At 51.9% G+C, this 17,034-nt stretch overlaps 1 protein-coding gene across 2 annotated transcripts; it reads right to left on the reverse strand.

Moving 5' to 3' along the window:
• Nucleotides 1-16,756, reverse strand: LOC123022265 (dual specificity protein phosphatase 22-A-like). 2 transcript variants are annotated; one of them, XM_044427877.1, is made up of 7 exons: nucleotides 16,730-16,756; nucleotides 13,828-13,861; nucleotides 13,050-13,132; nucleotides 9,883-9,932; nucleotides 5,836-5,910; nucleotides 4,777-4,948; nucleotides 1-1,069 (listed from the first exon to the last, which is right to left on the reverse strand). In XM_044427877.1, exons 1-7 carry the CDS (start codon nucleotides 16,748-16,750, stop codon nucleotides 866-868), a joined length of 639 nt encoding a protein of 212 aa, XP_044283812.1. In that variant the 5' UTR covers nucleotides 16,751-16,756; the 3' UTR covers nucleotides 1-865. The 2 variants fall into 2 exon arrangements, with proteins under 2 accessions (XP_044283812.1, XP_044283813.1); XM_044427878.1 differs by lacking the exon at nucleotides 1-1,069 and adding an exon at nucleotides 1,472-1,912.
• Nucleotides 16,757-17,034: the final 278 nt, after the last annotated feature.

The following is a 17,034-nucleotide window of genomic DNA, read 5'->3' on the forward strand; positions in this document are numbered from 1 at the left end:
GGCATGTTCACCCTGTTGCATTTGCAATTTAATTAAACTGATGCAGGATATTTTGGGGAAGTGCAACGTTCTGCCTGTATAAAAGGCATTTGGGATACAGGGAGGGAAAGGAGACAAACAACCCGGGAATTGAGAAAACAAACCGCTGTCCATTCAATGGTTTGCCAAACAGAAGCTGAGTTGACTAAACCATGGGCTAGCCAAGCCAGGCCAAAGTCCACAAGAATCAGAAGCACACTTCCAACAAATGGCCACATGGGACCCAGGGTAGTGAAGAAATGCTACCAATGGCTGTGTTCAAAAGTGAAAAGTGCCCGTGCTCTCAGTCTTGCTCGCAGACATTTCCCCTCTGGAAGGGTGAGCGAGTCTGCTGCCATCTTCTCAAAGTGCCAGGTGCCGGTGCGAGTGCGTTTCAAGTGTCTCCTTCTGGAATGGTGACCGTTGGCTCCAGACCATCTCCATCAGCTCTCCTGGACCTTCGGAAGCCCTCAAGAACCGTGCAAAAGTAGAGCACCTGCAGTGCCGCTCAAAGAGATCCGCTGGGGCAGCCGACCCAGGTGATTCTGTCTCAGAGCCAGGTTGCAAAATAAGGGGGGGTCTGGCTCTCCCCACCTGAGAATGCCCACTGAGAGCTCCTTTCCAAGAGGTAATGCATCTACTCACTAGTCACCGCAGACCGAAACAACCAAACTGCTCTTTCTAAAACGAAATTGGGCGAGTTGAGCCCAAGTCTCTAAGGCAGCCTCCCCCGCCTCAGTTCCCTCCAGGCACGCTGGACTTCAGCCCTCCTCCTCCCCCGATGGCTCAAGATGGCAGGAGGCACCATTCGACCCATCTGAAGGGCTTCTGGCTGGAAGAGCTCTTGCTATCTGTTCATCCACCGGCTGCTGTTGGCATAGGTGGTGTGCGGGCGGGGACTCGGCGGGCTCGGACGGTGCATCCAGGTGGCCTCTCTCAGCCCGGCTTGCTGCTCCTTGACCTTCTCCTCCTGCAGCGTCAGCAAGCGCTGCAGCTCTGCCTGGTCATTGAAAGGATTCTTACCATATTCCGTTTGGATCCAGGCACGGTACTGCCGAGAAGAAAGGCCAGAGGTGGGTAAGCTGGGTGCCCAGGGCAAGAGCCGGGATGAAGGCAGTCTGCGGGGGGGGAGGGGGGGCAGGCACTCATGCTCAGCGGGGCAGGCTGGACTGCCCAAATGGCAGCGACATCACAGGTCTCCTTCAGAAATGGTTTCTTAACACACGTAACCATGAAGGAAGCTGTCTTATACCAGGCCAGGAAGTCCATCCATCCACCCCCCGGTTGCTGTCCAAGCCAGGAACAAAATCTGACCACCCAATTGCCCAATAGTGGCTGCCCATCCCTGCACCGGAGTGAGTCAGAAGGTTTAGACCGACTGGTGGCAGCCCATGCCACCAAGGAGAGTGAAAGGTAACATAAGGTCCCGGGTTCATACTGGCCCGGCGTCCTTGGAGGAAAAGTTGCATGCACATGAACGGCACTGGCTTGGTCCAGCCATAGTTGTCATGGGCAGGCAGTGACATGCGAAAGCCAATCTCTCCAGGTGTGAAGACAGATGTGGTGTCACACCAAACATCCAGCTAGCTCAACACGGCTGGAATGTAATATGGGCAGTGATACGGCTCTGACGCAGCGTCCCCCAACCTGGATGTGTCGAGCATGACTCTCATAATCCCCAGCTCCTAACAGCTGGGCATGATGGGCACTGTGGTCCAGCACAGCTGGAAGGCTGCTTCACTTAACTTCAGGAAACTGCTCCTATTTATAGATCTCTCTGTGCGTGTGTTGAAGGCCGAGACAACAGTCTGCGATTATTTCTGTTCTTCTCTAACACCGTCAGCCAGTACATTTCCCTCCTGCAGCCCCGTCTCTTCAGCATGCAAAATTCTGACTATTATAAGCAAAATAAAGAAACAGCTCCGTTATTGAGTGCAGAATCATAGCTAACTCTGGGTAAAGCAGTCGAGCCATTTCAATGTTCTATTTAAAAAGAAAAGAGCGCACTGTGTGTAAAATTCAACCCAGAAAAAGCACTGTGAATTCTCCCCGCCCCCCCCCCACCGCTCTCTCTCGCTCATATAGTGGTGTTTTATGGTCCCCTGGTGAGTCCTGCTTTCAATGGGTTCCCACCAAATTTTGGGGGACTTCCAGTGGGAATTTCTGGTGTTTCTCTTGCAATGACAGATCCGCCCTGTGCAAAGCAGAAACCTGCTGCTTGGGGGCCGTCAGCACATTGCTGGTAATCAGAAAAGCAGGCAAGGATTTTGCTTGCAGGTGCCACTGGTGACAGACTGGTTGGACAGACTGCTTGGTTTCCTCCTATATGGCAGCTCAACGGAAGATCCAGCATGGCAGGCCGAGGGTCTAACTTGAGAAATAACTCTGTCTTATCAGCTGGACTAATATTCTCTCCTCTGTGCGTGAGACTTATACCCCCTACCCCATGTGCGCATCCTCTGCTTCCTCTCTTCTACCCCCGTTTTGCATTATTTAAATGAGACCAGACAAGCCAGTGTTTCGAACTGCAATTGCAATTACATTCCACTTCCTGCTCATGGCTATTCCTTGTCAGTCATGCCTTTCCCAAGTGAAAGCCGATATTCAAGGACTCCCCTATTTAACTAACAACAGAGCTTATGCGAGTTGTACTTTCCTTTTTCTTCTCTCACTTACTTCAAAAACTCTCAAAACTCTAATTACAAAAACATCCACAGCATTAGTTTTCTCTTGCCTGGAGGGAAGCTCTGTGGTCCTTCTTTCCTCTTCTGAGCTAACCAGCTAAAAATGTCCCTTCCTTTTCTATCACCGATATCCTGCATAAAGGTGCCAACCTCTCTCCTTTGTACAAGCCACACAGAGATGTTTGTAGTAGAAACAACAGCCTCTTAACCAAATCCACCTCGCAATATCGCATCCCAAGTCTTCATGGATGGCGAGCACACGCACAGATGCACCAGGAGGTTTGCTTACTGGGAACCGTTGCGGGCTGCTGGTTGCGGAAAGCAGAGCTGTGCTGTGGTCCGCAAGACGTCCCACTCCAGCCTTTAATTCCTGTCCAGCCATGCTGTGAGGAAGTTTCTGTGCAGGCCGCACTGTCCACCCACAAGAGGGGAAGGGTAATTCACAGGAAAATCTCTCTGGTGTGGGCAGAGGATCTGGGCAATCCCATGGGCCGCTTGCCAGCAGCAGGGCTATGAATGCCCTTGGGCTGAAAAGGGCTCCTCCATGGCCACCCGTGCCCAGAGACACCTTTCCCACTCCCAGAGTCCGAGAGCCCTGCCCTTTGCACCGCCCAGCCTCAGGCCCCGCTCCCTGCCTGTGGGAACGTTTTGTCCTGCAAGGGCGAAAGTGTGCCGTGCCCAGATCAGCTGAATTCATGGAGGTGGAGATCTCTCCCCTCAGGGGGAAATCCAGGCTCAGCAGTTTTGCAAGCCGCTGGGCATTTTTCCCCCAAGGCCTCCTCGGCGGGCCGTGTCTGCCAGGCGCCGCTCCATCATGTGCCTAGAAGTGCTTTCCACCCCGCGCAGCCCACTCGCCAGCACGCGGTTTTCTCAGAATGCACCCAGCTTCAGCAGGGTATTTTCCTACGAGAAAAATAATCTCACACACAAACACACACATGCTTCCTGAGAAGGAAGTTAACACAGAGGGCAGTCACCCAGGCAAGCCGATGCTTCGCTGCCCTGGGACTCTCAGACACGGTTTCAGCCTCTGGATAGAAAGCCTCGGTGGAGGGCCAGGGCAGGGGCGCCTCTTTAGGAGGGAGTGTGTGCTGCTTCCGTTGCTTCAGATTGTGGCAAGCCAGCCAGGCTGCGAAGGAGCCATCCTCCTCTTCCAAGGCCCCCGGGCAGCAGCCCCGAAGTCCTACTCTCGGGGATCCACTGCCCAGTGAGAAACTCCAGCGATGCTAAAGCAGGGCAAGGGGCGGGGGGCAGAATTTCCCTTTGCCTACCAAGAAACAAACAAGGCTGCAAAGAAAAGAGCACTTTGCAACGAAGGCTTGGCATCCTCATAAAAATCAACGTGCACAAAGCATTTTCCCATCTCACTGTGCAGCAGCATCCTTCCAATGGTTACAGAGAGGAAGACAGCGGCTGTGTCCACTCAACAGGACGAGTGGCCCTGCGTGGCTCCCACGGTTTGCTGATTTCCACCATGGTCAGTGTGACGATCAGCTAATGTCTATATTATTGTGGCTTCCATCCTCCCCACTCAAGTCCTCCCGCCGTTGACATACATCCCACCCCCTGCTAGGCCTGTGGTTCCATCCCAAGGTGCAGTGCTCCCTGCCTGCATTCACCTGCCTCTTCTTCACTGGGCCATGCCTAAACATAGAAACAGAGCGAGTCAGAAGGGGTCTCCCGGGCCATCTAGTCTGACCCCCGGCTCCACCTGGCTCTGCCCACAACATGCCCACCATGTGCATGTCCAGCCTATCCTTGAACACCCGCACCAATGGGGCCTCAACCACCTCCCGTGGAAGCCCATTCCACACCCTCAGGGTCCTGACTGTCAGGAAGTGCTTCCTGGCACCTAAATGGAACCTGGGTTCCCTGAGCTTGGCTCCGTTGGAGCGCGCCCGGCCTTCCTAGAGACAGTATGCGTGGAATGGCTGCTGCAGGGACCATGGAAACCACAAACCTGGCTTCAGACGACACAAGAAACCACGGTGGCAGAGGGAGACTTTCGAAGAAAACATTGTTTCTTATCATGGTTTCTAAAGACCGTGGTGAAACGCCACGACCGAATGCCTACCTCCTTCAGCAAAGTCATTTCATACTCCTGAAGCTGCTCCTGGAAGCCGAAGTTGGGGCTCACGTACGAGCGAACTGCCTTGGTGGCGGTCAAGCACTCTTCCCAGCCAAGGCTGGTCACCGTCATGAGGTAAGCCACCAAAATGGTGGTGCTCCGGGAAACTCCAGCTAGGCTGTCACAGCAAAACACAGAAGCAAAGTCTTGAGATTACAAAAAGAGCTGTCAGAAAATTCCCATCACGATGGCAATGACGCTCAGCCATGTCATTGGGAAGGGAGAGCGCCATTCCCAGCTTCTCCAGGTAGGGTTGGCAAAACCCCCCTTCCCAAACCCCTAAGAACTGCCGAAAATGCTCGGCTAGATGGAGCAACGGTTTGGTAAAGCACAAGGAGCTTCCTGTGTCTCGTGACGGCCACCCTCTTGCCAAGCCACATTTCAGAGTTTTGTCGCTGACATGTAGGCCTCTGGCTATCAGACTGAGGGAGAAGCACTCGGGTGGCCATGCATCCTGTTTCAAAGGAGGGTCCTCTGTTTTGGAGAGCTGGCAGAGGATGGTCCTCATCTGCAGGTGTCCTCATTTAAAGTCCAGGCCTGGCTGCACCTGGACACCACGGAATGAGCGGACCTGGGGTCCTCCAGCCAACCGTCTCTGCTAGGGGAAACTGTGCTGCTTCTATTTGACTTGAAACAGTGTGCAATTCTGTGCTGACAAGCAACCAGAAGACACTTTTCTGCCCAAACATGCACGGGATCAGAGACAGAGTTTCCAAAACGGCAATATCCCTGCACCGACGTCGTGTAACTCGGTGTCTTCCTTTGTCTCTTTTCTGACTACGGTTCTTCTGTTTGGAGATTTGGCACGGTCACCCTGATGTTCACTCAAAGCTAATTCTCACTGAGTCCAGTTAAGTGCGTATCGAACAGTAACCTTTAAGTCCTCAACCCACCCGTATGTTCCGTCTACGATAAATATCCTGGCCCAGCCTGTGCATTTCTACTGGGAGAGAAGCGTCGAAGTGTGTAAACATTTAGCCTTGGAAGGAACAGAGGACCGCTCACCAGTGAATGAGGCATCCGCCCCCGTGCAGACGGCATTCATGCACGAACCTGATGCACTCCTTAAAATGTTGCATCCTAGGAACCGGGGAGGAAAATAAAATTATTTTTGTCCCAATCCAGTAATCCCACACATGTATTTTTCTGCCTAGGCAAAGGATGCAGAAAGTGGGTAAGACAGAAAGGACATTTTACATATACTCTGTGAGCCATCTTGAGTGCTTCTGCAGAAGGACGGGATACAAATGTTTGTATAAATAAATACATTTTTTCTTCACTCTCATCCAGTGGATTGGATGGTTCCAGGTACTATGAGCTGCTGGAACGCATTGCCCCGAGATGAGGCGAAGACCACGATATCCGACGGCTTGCAGGGTGAGCTGATGGATTTATGGCGGAGGAAGCCAACTCTTCCTGTGGCAATTGAGGGCAGGGGCAGCTAGCTTCTGCTGCTCTGTTCGCCTGACCCGGCAGAGCACCCTTTCGGAACACCATCCCTCCTGTGTGGCGCGACAGCCCTGTAACCACACCTGCCATGATTGCTGCATGTGTGTCTTGCACACGGGTCGCTCCGGAACACCCCTTTGAAGCAGCAAGGGGAAACCTCAGCATCACCTTTGATCTTGCGGACTCCTTACAAAGAGGATGGGAGAAAAAGCCAGGCAGTGGGCACTCTAACTGTGTACAAGAGGGGGGAGTGCCTTCTGGACAATCAGCAAGCTTAGCAAGCGCTCGCCTGAGAAGGTGGTGAAAGCCAGCAAGGTCCTTGGCCCTGTGGTGCAAGGCAAGCTGTGGGCCATTTGTGGTTCCCCTCTTGCTGCGGACGGTAGCTGCCAGCAGTCTGGCCAGCCTAGCCAATGTTGAGCATGGTGGGAATTGTAATCCACAGTACTGGGAGGGCCACCCGTTCCTCAGTCCCTGATTAACTGTGATGGGAAAGAGCTGCAGTAAGCCATGGGATCAAGCCTGGACTGGACATTTCCAATGTGTTTTGGATTGGCCACTGTTTATTGATCTCTCCAAGCCCTAAACGGTGGCTAATCACAACTATGGTTTAAGGAAGCAAGTCAGCTTGTTTCAAACAAACTAGCAAGTTACAGTTTCTTGGATTTGGGCAGAACAAGTTGTAGTTCTTCACAAACAGAACCACAGCTTCTGACCTCCCTGTGGCTGCACCAAATGTGGAAGGTAAAGGTGCACCTGCTCAGGGGTCCTTGAAGCTCATCCCCATCACGTAGGCCACGGTTTATAATGATGTCTGAATGACAGGCTTGCCCCATTCCATGTGTGATCAAGATATGCACCTATGAATTGATTGTTCTGGGCTTTTAATATATGTTTAAGAGGGCACAAAGAGGGATGAAGGCTATTACTTTGGATCAAGAAGCAGGAGATGGGGCTTGTGTTTGTTTGTTTGTTTGTGAAGCTTTTCTCCCCTGTCCTATTACAAAAGTTCTTGTGTTCATGGCATCCTGACCCTTTTTGAAACCAACTCCATCTGCCTCATTTGAAACCAGGCAAATGGTTCTACGCCAGGATAACACAGAACAGCCTTGCCCAACCTTGGGCACTCCGAATGTGTTGGAGTCCAACTCCAATCATCCCCAACTGTTCTGGCCAGTGATTTAGGAGAATGACAGCCCTACATGTATGAGCAGCATCCAGTTGGGGCAAGCTGGCAAAGGGTCATTCCAAGTTACCCTGTTGGTTTCTTGGAAAACCCTTTCTAAGGTCACCAATGTTGTGAAATCCAGCGTCTAAAGCGTTGTGCAGAAAATAGCCTTTGAAAAATTAAACTTCCTTCCTGTGGCCTGTTGCTTGGAGGTATCTGTCATTGCACATACACACGCACACCGCAATGGCATGAGGAGGAGGAGGAGGAGGAGGAGGAGGAGGCGGCATGCACCTCGGTTTTGCTGAAGAAGGGCTTTCCAGGCCCACTTCTCAAGTGAAAGTTATTTGTACCAGGAAGGGCTCCTTGCTGATGGTTGAGAGGGCGAATGGAGATCTCCCGCTTTGGATTGTGGTCCTAGCAGGGCCAGAAGAGCCCTCTTTCTGCCTGACATGCTGGAGAAGTGCTGCCGGCTGAGCAGACAACAGTGGCTTGGACAGACCAGTGGACTGGCCCAGTAAAGACCAACTCACAGGCTTAATATCACCCCATCGGCTCTGCATACAGAAAGCTCCAGGTTCGGTCCCTGGAAGTTCCAGTTAAACAAGAATCAGGATTTGAACCCGAGACTGTACCTTAGGTTCAGGGTCCCAGCCTGACCCACCAGCGAATCTCCCCCTTTCCCCCATCAGGTGTTGCATTCTGGACTTTGGTGCAGTTTTCCCCACATCCTAAACAGTCAACACACTTACACTCTGGCAGCCTGAACTGGAAGGTAAAATAGGCTGGTAGCTTCAGCCCCACCCTCACTGGAATGTCGTCCCTAAGAGTCTTCCAAGTCTCCACCCAGCCCTGAGGCTGAAGGAGGTTCACGTGGTGTCACGATTCAATTCAAGGGCTCAACTGCTTCTGGGGAGACCCAGGTTCTAGTCCTCCTGCAGCCCTGAAGCCTCCTTCCCAGGATTGTTGTAAGGATGAAATAGGAGAAGACTGTATGGATCGGAGTTGCTTGTGAGGGGGGAAATGCAAGATACGAATGTCATAAGAACAGACAAGACTGAGCTAATGGATTCCCCCTTGTTCAATGGGTCATCCCACGGATGGGTCATCTATGCCATCAGGCTGGTCCTGATCACAGTGAGTGAGCGTTTTTCTACAAACTCAGAGAAGCAGGGGGGTGAATTTGTGCTTGTCCCTCTGTCTTTTGAGCTCAGCAAAATCCAAACTACTTTCCCTGCCAGCTGTCATACAGATTTCCTGCCCAAATGGCCTTTTCAGCACTTCCTCCTTCATGGAATTTTACAAGGGCTCCAGACATTGGTCATTGCTGTCCTCATTCTGGCAGTCTCCTGCATTTTCCCACTGATCCGTCCATCTTTTTACTTAGCAGAAAAACATCCAAAGAAAAAGACAGAATCCTGCACAGAGTCTTGCAGTACCAGAAGCCCTTGGCTCGAAAGAGTCCTGCACCGAGGAGTATTTCTCCTACACCCACACGCCCTGAGTAGCGGTGCTAGTAGTGACGTCTCTGAAGTCCTTTGGGAAAAATGCAACTAACCACCATCGTTCAGTTTCTTTCGTCCCCCTATGCAGCAGGGCTGCCCTGCTGGAGGAAAAATGAATTTCCCCCACTTTGCATGGGAAATGCACACTCTAAAAATAGCATTCACTTTTCTGAAAATCTGAATAAGTTCGCTTCATCAACTTAAACGGGGATCTGATGATTTCAGCCTGTTCACACCTGAGCAGTCCTGTGCACACACCGAGGCACCTGCTGCTGGAGGGGCTGGGGTTGTCTTTTTCTTTTCCCCTTCTGAACACAGCTCCTTAGCGTGGCATCAGATGCGGGTTCGAGCTGTGTGCTTTGCTTTTAGCGATTGCTTTGCAGGTGGCTTTGTTGAGTGGGGAAACGAATGTGACTTATGGATGCGTACAAGACGGGAAAAAACGCCCCGGCGATGACCTGGCTGGCTGAAAATAACACATCCGGCAGGGCCTTGCTGTGCTGCCGGCAGGGTCTGGGGTCCTGTGGGCAAGACCTGTTCAACGCACCCTCTTCCCCTTCACTCCACCATGTCCCCAGTCGCCTGCTTTGCCATCTTAGCTACCATTGGATGGACGGGTGGATGGAAAGCCAGGATGCCATGGAATACCCTCCTCCTCCTCTTCACTGCCAGTACCTGGACCAGAATGAGAGGCAGGCTGTGATGTGGAAGAGACGGGCCCCTCCTGGGGAGCGGAACCTCGGCGGGTGACCAACCATGCTTACCCCGGGTGCTGCTCCCAGGTCAGGGAAGGCTGCCTCTCTATTTAATATGGACCGGTGTGTTTCTAATTTGAGAAGGGCCCTGTGATCAACAGCTGGGGAAGGTCAGAAGGGCATTCTGCTAATGCAACCAAGGATGCTGCAGCCTACAAAAGCTGGAAAGAGGACTTACAGGTTTTGATTCGAGGAGTCCGAGGCTGATATGCAGAGGTACGTCATGTCCTGAAATGAGAGAGACTATAATCACAAACAACGCTTGTTCTTCTGCTTCATGCTGGAGAAAAAACGCTTGATTTTATATACCCCAAACAAGCCGTGCTTGCTTTTGGGAGCCACGGTGGTCCTGGGTTCAACCAGCTTTGGACCTAGACTGACCTACTCCCAGCTAGCCTGCCTCAGACTTGAGCAAGTACAGCTCCCATCATCCCTGGCCATTGACCATGCTGCTTGAAACTGATGGAAATTGTAGCGCCAAGCATTAGAGGCTGGCAGAATGGAGAATGCCAGCTCAGAGCCTGGAAATATGAAACGGTGTGGAAGACAAGCAGCAAGGAAAGAGGAATTTTTGAACCAAATTTTCTAGAAGCCCTGGGAGAAAAACAGAGGAAAGTTTTCCCCTAATTTTCCCCTCGCATTTTACTGGGTTTTTCTAGGCCTAAGTGGTGGAAGGATTTCGGATGTGAAGAGCACAGGGATTTCCACCCTGCCTTTAGCCCTTAAGAGCAGACCCAAAAAAGAGATCTTGCCAAGCCGGATCACCACTGAAAGGAAAAGAAACTGAAAGCCTGGATTTGCAATGGGTCATTCACCCTCTAGCCATTCGGTCCTGCTTCTGATGGGAGCACAAGCTTGGCTCATTTGCAGAAAGGCAGAATAACGCAGGAGAGGGGAAAGACGCACAGGTTTTACATGCCGACGGTTCCGTGTCCGATCCATGCCATCTCCAGCTGGAGCTCAGGTGGCAGGAATGGGATCGCCCATGCTCTGAAACAAAGCAGACCATCACAGACAGACACACTGACCCAGTGGGCAGCAGGTCTCAGTGTCCAGATGCCCAGGAAGAGAAGAGCCCTGGGTGAAAGGCTGGACTGAGCACCAGGCTAAATACCTCCTAGAGCGGGGACACATCCAGCGTGAGGTCACTGGCTATAGCGTGATAATCTCGGGTGTGTGTGAGTGTGTTGGTGGGGGTGTGAAAGGAGTGCTGTGCCCCCCCCCCGCCAAACCAGCTTCATCTGCAGTATAAGGATGGTTCAAAACAACAACCACAAATCAAAAATACTTTTGTGGAGAATGTTGCAACCCCTTTGCAACAGCAAAACCAGCCAGCAGTTGCTCGCTTTCCAGCAGCCCCGCTTCACCCACTTCCTCATGCCTGACCCCAGCAATTGAACGACGCGCCAGGAAAAATTGCTCCTCTCCAGGTTTCCTTTCGTCCTCTGGAAACGGGGCACCATCGCTTGGCCCTGACCAGAGCCAAGCATGGGAATCGGGCTGGGCTCTGCAGTTCTTTTGCCAAATCTGTGATTGACATATTGCTCAATAGATCCATGTGTTTCCAGTTCCTCTTTTTTGCCCCGGCCTCATTCACTCGATCATGTTGTAAGACCTCCATGTAGAATCGCCATCTGTCCGGTAGTCTGCCGAGATGTGGTCAATTGCAGCTGCGGCTTTGCCTGAGCAGTTCTGCCCCTAATCTACCCTGCTATTTTTTAAACCCAGTTTCTCTTTCCTCAACATTACTTGGTATCTCCTACCAAGAAAAAGGCTTTCCTAGAGTTCTTCTTTTAAATGATTCTTGGGATTCACAAATACGTCTGCTCCAGGAAACTTGGTGTTCTTTTACATCACTCCCCAGAAACACACAACCCTCCATAGGATTCAAACTCACAGCTTTCCAAATAGCTCTGACCATTTTTCCGTGGGGCAAACCCAAGTGTGTCATTCACAGCGCTTCTGACGGGAGGGAAAACGGGCAAAGCTGCGGAGGTTATTTTCTGCAGGTGCCCCGGCTTGCACCCCTCAAAGTTGCGCCCCGTGGCTTAGAAGGTGATCCAAAGTCACCCAGCTCCATCTCAGCCCATCCTTCTTAGCAGTTTGCACCTCCACAAGCAGCAGGTCTTCTCTGAAGTGACTGGATCCAAACTTTTCTCCTTCCCTGCCTTTTTACCACATCCATTCAATTTGATGGGAGAGAAATGCTTTGAAAAGAAATCCAGAGGAGGAGATGTGGAGACACTCTTGTGCGCTGGATTTGGGGTTGTTGAACTAAGAGTGGAAGACCTGCCGTCTCATCCCAAGACTGGCAGGGAGCACAGAATTGGGGGGTTGCCTTCTGCCAAGCCAGGCCTGGGTTTCTGCCGCTCTTACCTGCAGGACTTAATCCGTGCTCAGCATTCCTCCCCACCATCTCATGGGATGCTCCACCTATAGATTTCTGTCCATCCTACTCCTCTTCAAAGGTGCAAGAGCTCACAATCCTACTTCCAACTTTGCAGAAGCCCCTGGGAAATTCTATTCCAGAGCGCCTCTTATGAAATCATTTTGCCCTCTTGCCAAGAAGTATTCCACAACACAGTTGCTTTCGATCAGCAACTCAGACCCCCTCCCGCAACTTGAAGTTCTCCAAAGCACTGGGCTGGACTGCAGCTCCCATTATCCCCAGCCAGCATGGTCACATGAGGATCAAAGAAGCGGGTATAGGTGGTGCCCCGCCTATGGAATGCGCTCCCCAGAGAGGTCCGCCTGGCGCCGTCGTTGTTTTTCGGCGCCAGGCCAAGACCTTTTTATTTCAACAATATTTTAACAACTTTTAATATTAGCTATATATGTTTTAATCTGCAGCCAGGGTGGATCTGGAATTTATTTGTATTATGTTTTATACTACTATTCTTATTTATTTATGTAAGCCGTCCTGAGGCTCTGCGAAAGGATGGCATATAAATATTCCAATTAATTAATTAATATCTATAATTGTGTTTCGCTTTGTTTTGAATGTGCTAAACTGCTTTCAGGGCTTGGTGGCCAAAAAGAAATTAAATCTATTAGGCAGAAATGTCCTTCAGAAAATGAAATGTCTCTCCACACATGCACAGACATTGCTCTGGAAGCCTCCAACGTGATCTTTTGCAATGCTGCACTGCCCTCTGCTGGCTTTCCCTTGCCTCCTCTTTTGGCAATCTGGGAAACGGATGAGTTGGGCGAGCGGTCCACAAGTCAATCCTCCCAGGCACTGCAGCCATTCTTCAGCAGTGATGCCGCAAAACTGTGGCCCAAAATGCCTCCTCCAGGTCCCCCCCCGCATGTTCCCAGAGGGTCTCTGTTCCCCCCCATACTCACTTCCAGCACAGGCTTGGCATTGTTGTGCACCGAGATGATGTGCGTAATCCCGTGCTTCACCAGGTTCTCTCTGTCCTCAGAATCTGTAAACAGCAAGTTTCTCAGCTCCCAGAAGAATAAACAGGGGTGTTCATCATTCTAGACCTCATTGAAGGAGGTACACTCCCAGTCTGGGCTTGCCCGTGCCATACAGTACTTCCAAATCAAGTATATATTTAAACACATTTTAATACCATTAAGCATACTTTCATTTTTTCCCAAGAACAGCGTTGCATATAGAGAACGGCCCTGGATATGGCCCCTGGCAGAGGGCAACACAAAGCAAATGTGAAGCAGGTTAAATCTTCTGTCCTTGTCAAGGGACCCTCAGCTCTCCCAGGATTTTATTTATTTATTTATTTAAATAATTTTATTTTATTTATTTAGCGGAGCCGGCTAGTGCCAGAGGTCAGACTAGATGGCCTGGGAGACCCCTTCTGACTCGCTCTGTTTCTCTGTTTCTATTTATTTAAAGTTTCCTATTAACAGGATTAGCAGCTTCTCAGTGCTTGGCCGTGCATGCAATATCACCCAGCGTTTGCACTCTTGCATCGTCCCTGGAGAATGACCAGGACGCTGCTGGAAAGTAAAGCATAAAAATAGACCATGGAAAGCTCAGGTCAGCTTCCCACAGCTGCTCTGCAGGCCAGGAAGGGTCTGGGGGAAGAAGGGAAGCAGAGTCCCCTAAACCAGCTCGTGAGCAATGCCCCCTAGGAGAAGAGCTGCTGGGAAAACTTACCCCTGATGTTCCCGAGGTACAGCCCATCCACAACCTAAGGAGAGGCCAAGAGAAGGAATTAGTGCCATGGGTATCAGCAGAACGCTCAGGACACGGAGCAGAAATGCCTGATTCGGAGTACAGCCCATTCATGTCCCAAACTAGGGGATTTTGCTGGGGAGAGCTATCCAAAGTTAGTGTGGATTGCACGCACGAGGGCTTGGGCAATCCGGGTGCTCATTCCAGCTCCGCCAGGATGCTAACTGGGTGGTTTTGAAACAGCCCCTGGCTCTCAGCCTACCTCTCAGGGTTGTGGTGAGGATAAAATTGAGACAAGCATTAAGTGGCCTCGCGTTCCTTGGGGAAAGAAAGCAAGGTAGTCAGAGGGATGGAGAGAATAAAAACTCAGCCAGCTGGTGGCACAGCTTATAATGGCATCACCAGAAGATAAACATGGGGAGTGTTTTGCTTAGTACTTCTGTATGTTAACCACTGTGCAGCCTGAGTAGCCAATTCAATTTTGGAGAAGCACCTGAGAACGGCACGGCAGCAAGCCGCTCATGGCCCCCTGGGTGTCCCTGCAGAGCAAGCGGCATCTTTTCCCCATCGTTGGCCTGATGTGGCTCGTAGGCCATCACATCCTGAGGACCCCTACCTGAGCACTGAATGTAGTCAGAGAGAAAGTGAAGTTGTGGGGTGAGAAACAGCCACTTTGAGAAAGCAGCTTTCTGGATCTGCCCTTCACCAGCCCGTTCCAGGCAACCGACAAGCAGTTTACTCTAAACAGACGAGCTAAACACCATGACCTTTCCAACAGACACGGACTGACTTTATAAGCAAGGGGTGCAACTCTGAGACACGGAGCTTTGTTTGGGGTTTCTATAGCAGCGGTGTCTTGCAAACAACCCAAGGACTTGGCGACGAGAGAGCATCCATGGCAGAAATGAGGGTGCTATTTTTAAATGCTTGCCAAAACCTGGAGGCATCTGAGCAAAGACTTTGTGCTTCCCAGCTCCTTCAGAGCAGTGGAAGCAAAGCTCTGCTCCTACACTGCACAGTAAACAAATCAGTAACATGCATTCCCACTGATGTAATTTCTTTGACTGTACATTTAAAAATGGATAACATAGGCAAAATGTATGGAAATCTGCAGCCTGATTACAAGAACCCATTCTTGCAAATCTGTGATTCCTACAGGAATCATCATAAGCTTTCCAGCGGTCGTGCTTCCGTTATTTCCGACTCCCTGCTTTTCCTGTCCTTAAGTCAGAGAGGCGGCCGAGATGGGTAGAACTATCCATGGGACAATCATCTGCTAGATGCTATACAAAAGGAAAGAGTTGTACAAAGCTGAAAGAAGCATATCCGGGAAGACTCACAGCGCTCATTGCTGCCCAAATATTTGGCTTTTACCAAATTTTAACTCAGGATCTGCAAACAACAACAGCCAAATCATTTTTGTTTATTTAAATTTGTGCCACAATTATCCACAAGTTGGATCTTCTGGGTTCAGTATCTTGTGTACATCATCTGGCCACAATGCCAATTAAATCCATGTCAGTTCCACAACAAAATGTGGAAAAGTGAAAGGCGCGGGGTGGTGAATATTTGTGCAAGGCACCATATTGTTGTTTTTAGAAGTGGTTTTGCACATCTTTTTCAGATAACCTTGTCCATCATGAGGGATAGAAAGGTCCATTTTTGGTAGATAAATTTGCTCAGATTCATCCTAATTGGGTCTCCAGTATGGGGCAGGTCTCGGTGATGAATCTTTGGCAAACACACGGCCAGTTGCTTTGGATCCCTCGGGTGGCTCATGAGGCTGTGGACAAGGTACCTCAAGGAGTGATGCTCAACTGCTACATATTATGTATTTGTAATACATTGATTACATTTTGGCCCGATGGCCCAATCTCTCTGAGCCGTGCAAGCACTAATAAAGCCTTCATTAAAGAAGCTTCCACTGGCAGGAGAGATCTGCTGTGTGCCATGTTGGCTGTGGCGACGGGGAAGGTGATGGCATCACGGCACCGGATCCTTCGGATGAAACCGATGCTCTGCACCCACTTTGGTGAGCTTTCAAAGAGCGTAGGGGGCTGAGGTTGCCTTGGTCACCCTGGTGGATGGTGTAGTGCGGTCCATGCAAGGATGGATGAGGGAGGGAGGGAGGGAGGGAGGGGCGCACTGTGGTCCTATTCGTTCAGCTGGAAGGCTTCCAGCCCCATCTGCCATGGCCGCCTGCTGGCTCATCCAGCCGGGCTCGTCTTTGCTTTGCAGTGCCTCCGCTCCTTTCTGTAGGCCGCATCCTGGAAGTGGAGTGGGGGCTCCCAGCAGGGGTCTCTGTGGCCCCGCAAGGAGCCGCCTCCTTTCCCCAGGCCTTCAATATCTGGGGGATAAGACCCGCTGGGAGAGGTCTTTCAGGACGCTGGAGAAGGATGCCTCCCATATGCTGAGGACACCCACACGCTCAGTTGTCCTGTGTCACCAGGCAGGCGGCTGAAGCCCCGCGGAGACCCGGCGCTGGAGTTGCGCTTGCTGCACGCGCTTGCAGCCTGGAAGCGGCTGAATGAGCCCAAGGCAGGCAAGACACTGCCTCTGGATGCCAGCTTGCCCATGACAAGGAGGACGTCTGTGCAATGACATTCGGGAAGTTCTTTCAATATTCCTACTAACAAACCGGCCCGATCATTATACCCATTCTGCAGATGGGGAGGCCTGAGGCTGAGAAGGGATGGCTGCGCTCGAGCCACCCCGTGAGCTCCCACAGAGGCCGCCTTTGGACCGGCCGCCCGTGGCTGCCTCCCGTCGCTGACCCGGCACGGCCACGCTCGCCCACCTCGAGCCGGAACCTCTCCTCCCGTCCCCCGCGTCGCTCCCCCGCACGCGCCTCCGTGCCAGACGGAGACCCCGCACAGGCTTTTACCTTACTCATCCCGGTCCCCATGGCCGCTGCTCGGTCCGCGCCAGGCGCGCAGAGTTGTCCGCCCGGCTTCCCCCTTGCTCAGCGGAGCCGCAGGCGGCGCAGCCTCGCGATGCGCGCCTCCCGTGACGCGCGCGGCCGGCCGGGCTCCCTTGCCTCGGCCCGACCGAGGAGGAGATGCGCAGCCGGCGGGCGGGGAAGGGTCGGGGCGCGGCGCGGCGCGGCAGCCCCGGGATCGCGCGCGCGCGCCCGGCAGGCGGCGCTGCCCCCGCATCCCTCGCGCGCGCGCGCGAGGGATGCGGGGGCAG

This window comes from Varanus komodoensis, unplaced genomic scaffold (assembly GCF_004798865.1).
Source record: "Varanus komodoensis strain SLA01 unplaced genomic scaffold, ASM479886v1 scaffold19, whole genome shotgun sequence".
Classification (NCBI taxonomy): Eukaryota; Metazoa; Chordata; class Lepidosauria; order Squamata; family Varanidae; genus Varanus; species Varanus komodoensis.

Coding starts and splice junctions, on each gene's coding strand:
- LOC123022265 (XM_044427877.1), bottom strand. CDS start 16,750: ATGGGGACCGGGATGAGTAAG. Junction 13,862..16,729: donor TGGGGACCGGGATGAGTAAG/GTAAAAGCCTGT, acceptor GCCTCTCCTTAG/GTTGTGGATGGGCTGTACCT. Junction 5,911..9,882: donor GACTCCTCGAATCAAAACCT/GTAAGTCCTCTT, acceptor CCCGGTTCCTAG/GATGCAACATTTTAAGGAGT.